Source organism: Convolutriloba macropyga, chromosome 4, assembly GCF_964194025.1.
Source record: "Convolutriloba macropyga chromosome 4, txConMacr16.3, whole genome shotgun sequence".
Taxonomy (NCBI): Eukaryota; Metazoa; Xenacoelomorpha; order Acoela; family Convolutidae; genus Convolutriloba; species Convolutriloba macropyga.
Window position 1 is genome coordinate 26,342,641 of NC_134471.1, and position 6,000 is coordinate 26,348,640.

The 6,000-nt window shown below is 32.8% G+C and overlaps 1 protein-coding gene across 1 annotated transcript in view; it reads right to left on the reverse strand.

Annotated features, from left to right (window-relative positions):
• LOC142337557 (uncharacterized) overlaps positions 1 to 4,907 on the reverse strand; it is a 48,623-nt gene extending 43,716 nt beyond the window's left edge. The window contains exon 1 of the mRNA XM_075386872.1: positions 4,044 to 4,907. Coding sequence (XP_075242987.1) covers positions 4,044 to 4,231 — 188 coding nt within the window. The 5' untranslated portion in view covers positions 4,232 to 4,907. The remainder of the gene's footprint in view (positions 1 to 4,043) is intronic.
• Positions 4,908 to 6,000: the final 1,093 nt, after the last annotated feature.

The window sequence follows — 6,000 nt, forward strand, 5'->3', positions numbered from 1 at the left end:
GGTTTGAATTGATTTCAACTCAGGTTTAATTCGTAACTAATTAATTTTCTGTCTGTTCAAAGTTGTACAGTTTTATCAGATTAAAATTTAGTGACACCTCTAAAACACAGAAAATTTTTTATTTAAAACAACCGTTTAGATTTACTATAATGAAACTTATGAATAAATCAATTTTACAGACCGATAAAAACGAAAAAAGATGAATAATTATGTCGCGGTATCAAAATCTGTTATTTTGCAACATCGAAGGATTTTTTAGTTGATCATTTTGTATTTAGATATATTTTTACGTGGAGATTAGAATATAGTAATCATCTTCAATCTAAATTTTAAATCGTTCTCTTCAAGAGCAGACATTTTGAGCTATCATACAAACTTGTCACCTAAACTATCAACCCAAACACAGTTGATAGTTCTCCGTATCAACTTTTCTGTAAATTTGTGTCCTCAAGTGATAAACCTCAACAATTTGTAGGAAGAGCAATACAGGGAACAAAATATCAACCATCCCATTTCAAACAAAAGAAGTTATATAAAACATTCCACCAGCACAATGATCATGATTATGAAAAACAAACTTGAAAGCTTTCCGTTGAAATTAATTATGTTTGATGCATTCAATAAACAGCAGAGTATGTTCTATGTGCGAAGAATACGCTTTTGCACAATGCAATCAAAGCTTAATATTTGTGAAAATCTAGCTTATCTGAAATTTCTGAAACAAGGGAAAAAATCTGAAATTTCTGAAACAAGGGAGAAAAACAAATTGAGATTGCTATGACAGTTATTGTTTAAATAGGAGGAATTTTTAATTCTTAAAATCTTTTTTAATTTGAAATTTGGGATCTTTCGAACAATTACCCCACGTTTCCAAGGGGGGGTTGGGCAATTTATTAACCAATCAGAGCCGACTGCTAAATATCAACGTATACGCATACTATGTTAAACTGAAGAGAACAAAAGAGGCCATGCAGTCACAATCAGCCAAATTGGAATATAAAGCGAAATAAATTTCCAACTGGCGGGTCAGTGGGCGCGCTTCGTTAACAAAAATTGACAATTTTTGAAAAGATCCAAAATTTGTTCAAACGCATACTATTTGCAAGTTAGCGGGAAATTCCGGAAGGGAAGAAAGCAAAAGAAAACGTTTTAAGAGTTTGCGAGCTCATATAATACCTGAGATTAAAATGCTATAAAAGATTGTTCTGTATAACAATTTTTGGGGCTGGCAAATTAAAGTTCAAAATTTGAACCAATCGAGAAACTTGTGATTGTTCCGGCCCACTTTATTGGGGGAGAAACTATATTCCAAACTCGTTATTTATTGTTTAGTCAATTTTAGCCGATCGATATATTCATAGTTCTGAAGTTCAACATTGGAAAGCTTGCCAAAACGTAGAATATTAAATTAACAAGGGTTCTCTTTTATTTTCAATTTTTGAGAGGAATTAAGAAGGCAGTTTTGAGGTTTTTTGAACGTTAGCCTCACTTATGTATTTTTGTTTGCATTTTCACAGCATTTGCATAAACATTTAATTAATTTTACTACAAAAAACGATGAAATTGATAAAGAGTGTCATTGGTTGTAGCTTTTGACGATAAAAGAGTTGCTGAACTGTTCAGAACAACACTTTTGACTAAAATTTGGGCTAATATTTGAGAAATTCGGCAGATTTTTCATGTTTTCTTTTTCTTGAAAATGGCATCAAATATGCTTCTTTAGTCCAATTTGACCAAATTGTCCAAAGAGACAAAAAAATGACGAAATAGTTCTTGTTCATCCAGATGATGGTTGTTTTTATCTCCGTTTCTTAACAAAATATTCCTGAACTAACAATTTGGCGGACTTTATCTATTTTAAAGTGATATTTATCAAAAATACATAACTTATATTTGATATATTAATATTACCGTCTGCCAACATATCTATTACACAATTACTCGGTACAATAACGTTATTAATTAGCTGAGCAGCGATAACAAGTCCTTTTGCAATGAAAAAGTATCCGGATCGTATTTAAACTCTGTACTTTGTAAAATGTTTCGTGCATTTTTTCATCCGGCCTATCAACCTTCCATTTAGAGGTTCAGTCACTGAGAGGTTCCATTCATGATCAAACGAGAACCAATTTAATTTTTTTTGTCTTCTGAGTAAAGCTCATAGTTTGTCTCCCACGAACTTGAAGTAAATGCTTATTGAGTTCTTATGTTTTACCAGCATAGGTTGTTCTTTTTGCAGTCTTATGATAGAGAGTAATCAATCAAAAGTCTACTTCGCTATCTAATCGAATTCTTCAGCTGATACCTAATGGATTTTCAATCAAACAACCTGACAACTATCCAAAATTCATAATTTATTCATCATCAAATTCATCATTTGGAACAATTTGTTTTAAGGGACAAAAAGCAGAAAAAGGACAGTTCACGTCTAAGATACTGTTATAGCTTTTCTTTATTTTAAAGAAATACCAGAATTATATCAAAGCAAAAATCACATAGTGATAGATCAAATTTAAGTGCAAATGAAGCCCAACGTACATTAAAATTTCAGCGAAAAGAGTAGTTGTTAACCTTTATTACTCTGTTTAAGTAAAATTGTTTCTAATTTGAAGTCTACCTGTGCTCGTTGCTATCTATTTGGTCTTCTTTTGACTTAAACACACTAATGAGTTGATAATTGGATTCCCAAGCACTAAAATGTTCATCTAAAAAAATTTCTTAGTTGAACACTTTCGCTTGTTATGATTTAGGATTTTAATAAATTCGTTTTCAAAAGAAATTATTGTTTTTTATATTTTGCCAATTTTTATCACATTTTTTTCACATTGTAGCGCGGTCTCGACAAGTCATTTTTTACATGAATCAGTTTTGTTTGCTCTTTCATCATTAGAAAAACTGTTTTTTCGCCTTGATACTACAAGTTTTCATAACCTTTATATATTCTGCGACATTTTCAAGTTTAAAGGTAACTTTTCTGTCTTGTCAGATGGTCGCATTAAGCACAAGTCATATGACACATAAGTGGCGTTTAAAGAAGGCGCAATTGGCCATATTTAGTTTTTTTATGATCAATAGATTATGATTTTAAAGGCATCGACTCCATTTTCTCGCTAAACATAAGTGACTGTTTGATTTTGCATGTATTTGTTCTTTTTGTGGTCGCATAACATTTTGAATAATGACAAGTCTCAAGGGCTTCCTATTGAGGTATAAATTGAGTTTTGGTTGTAATCAATGTTAATTGTTTTCATTTGATTTTGTTTTTTGTCTTGACTCTTTTTTTCTGTAATGGCAGGTATCATCGCTCCTCTAATGAGGAATTCTTTATTTTGCTTATTTTTGTAATTTTTTTGCGATTTTTTGAATACATCAATTAGTTTTGAACAGTTTATGAATTCTTGAAAGTTTCCTATCTCTTCCTCATCTAATAGGCAATTAAGTCAAAAATGTGGTTGAGCTGGGTCGGAACATTATGTGCAAACGCACATTACCGAGTCTCCTTGCTTTGTTTTTACCTACAAAAGCTAATTAAAAAGCTGATCGTGACATTTAAGAAATGAGTTGTGTTCCTAATATGAAAAGTTGAATTTTTTCTTTCTGCTTTTCTTGCGTATTTTAATTCCTAACAAAAAATGATCAAAATACCCAGAATTTTATGGAAAAAATTTCCAACAGAAAATATTGCGAGCTTTTTATTTGCTACCAGGTTCTAGAATATCCCTTTCGGCAAATTTTGAGCATGCTTAATTTTTTTAAATCAAAAGTACATTGCTGTACATACTTTTATAATCAATGAAAAGTAGATCGTTTTAACAATTTGCATCAAATTTGTAGTTTGATTTTGTCTGGTTTAAGAAAATATATAATGAAACTCAAGACTGCAAATTGACCTGAACTTTGAGCCATTTCTTCAGCTTTTAGGTGTACTTAACTGGATCTTGATGATATATTTGCTTTATTTGTTGTCTCTGAGCAAGGTGAATCATAAGACCCTCTTAATCAGAATGTCGACATCAGAATGTTCACATCGATAAATTGATTACCTTAAGAATTCGGCATATGTTAAAGGTTTGCGTCGCCTCCTTGATGACAGGTCGCCCCTCTCCCCCGAGGGGTCACTCTCATACCCCCCAGCTGTGGAACCCGCTTCGGACTCCGTGTCGTCATCAGTGTCATAATCAGGACCCCCAATCCGCTCCAGTGGGGTCAACTTCGACCGGGCAAAAACCATGTTATAATGGTAGTTATAACTACTAACTCAATATTAAAGAAACTGTTTGAAGGCTCAAATTTTGATTATTTGGAATTAATTCGCACTGTTTTCGAACCAATAAAACGTTTCAGAAAAAAGCTGGATGTGAAGAAATTTTGTCTCAACGATAAAAATTTTGCCGTTACCAATTAGAAATAACTGCAAATTAAAAAATGAAAATTTGAACTGACAGCAGATATCAGATAATAAAAACCTGGAGGAAAAGATTGGGAGCAGAAAATTTTTTTGCCAAGTTTTTTTTAACTAAATGATCAGATTTGGTAGATAACAAAAATACAATAGCTGGAGTCTATTATTGCAACTTGTTTCAAGAAAGGGTTGTTCCAATCTTGAAAGCGATAATTCTCATCTGATCTCAACAGAAAAAACAACAGAAAACATAAAAGCCAGATAGCTTAAAGCAATCACGGAAAGTGCACCTTAAATTTGTTGATTTGTAATAATAAACAAACACATCAATTAAATTTCAAATCATTCAACCATGAAGCCAAAGAACAGAAATAGCGGAAATCGATCAAAATTTTAGGCGCCGAATTTTGGTATGAATTTTCCACAATTATGCCATCACAATTTTTCATTAATGGTATTAACGTTTTTCACCCGGCATTCGCTTGTTAATATTAATATAAGCTACAAGAAGAAAGACCGCAAAAGCGAGAAATAATAATTACACGTGCGTTTTCGCAGCTGCGCCAGAACTAAAACCAAAACGCATTAATCCCCCTACGGTTCAAATACAACTACATACAACAGTACTGCAGCGTTTTTGTACCTTTCATTGTATATTAAGTGTATTACACACCAAATCTTCAGCCGAGCAGATTATTTTCAGAGCGAAAACAAAAAATTCGAGAGATATTTTGTAGCATTTGTTCGCGCGTGCTTAGCTGAAGGAAAATTACGCTTTCCAGGTATAAATATATGCATATTGTTTTGGTACGAATTACCAGCACGTGAGATTTTGTCAATTTTGATGCAACGATGCTGGTCGTTTTATAAATTATTCAAAGCATTTTGAAGAGTTGCAATTACATACAGCCATATTTAAAAAGAAAATAGAAAGTTCGGAGCGTTACAGGTACAACAGAGCACAACTTTCAACGTTTAATTTTACTCAACAATTTTCGCAGAGCTTTTATAGCACAAAGTTCCCTGCAAAAAAACCAATTTTTTCTTCGTTTTATACCAAACTTTATTTTAAATTGTAGTCACAGACCAGACAGAAAAAGAAGGACTAGAAATGGAGGAAGAGAATCTGGGAGGCGATACGATGATCTCTGACTTTGCTACTTACGAGGACTTTTTAGATGCTCAGATCACAGTCGCAGATCTTTTCTATTTGGAGGTAAGAAAAAAGACAGATTTTTTTTTGGTGGTAGGGTATCCGCAATTGATCTTTTGATACACTGATAATAGGACACTTTCATTTTCAAAACGGGCCGACCTCATAGTTGAACAATTTTAAAATTTCCCATTTTGGCACCTATGAATCAGACTTTTTAAGCTCTCAGAAAAAAATCAACACCTGCAAATTTGATGCTAAAACGTCAACACTGTCAACACCTGCTAAGGCTCTTTCTAATTTAGTTTGAAAACCATTATCAGCACTACCCATTAGTTTGCTTGAAACTGTTTCCGTTCTCAGTAATATCTTGGTTTGATTACAATTGAGATCAAACGAGTTACCTTCTTGCACTCATGATGGTTTGCATTGACCAAAAGATAAT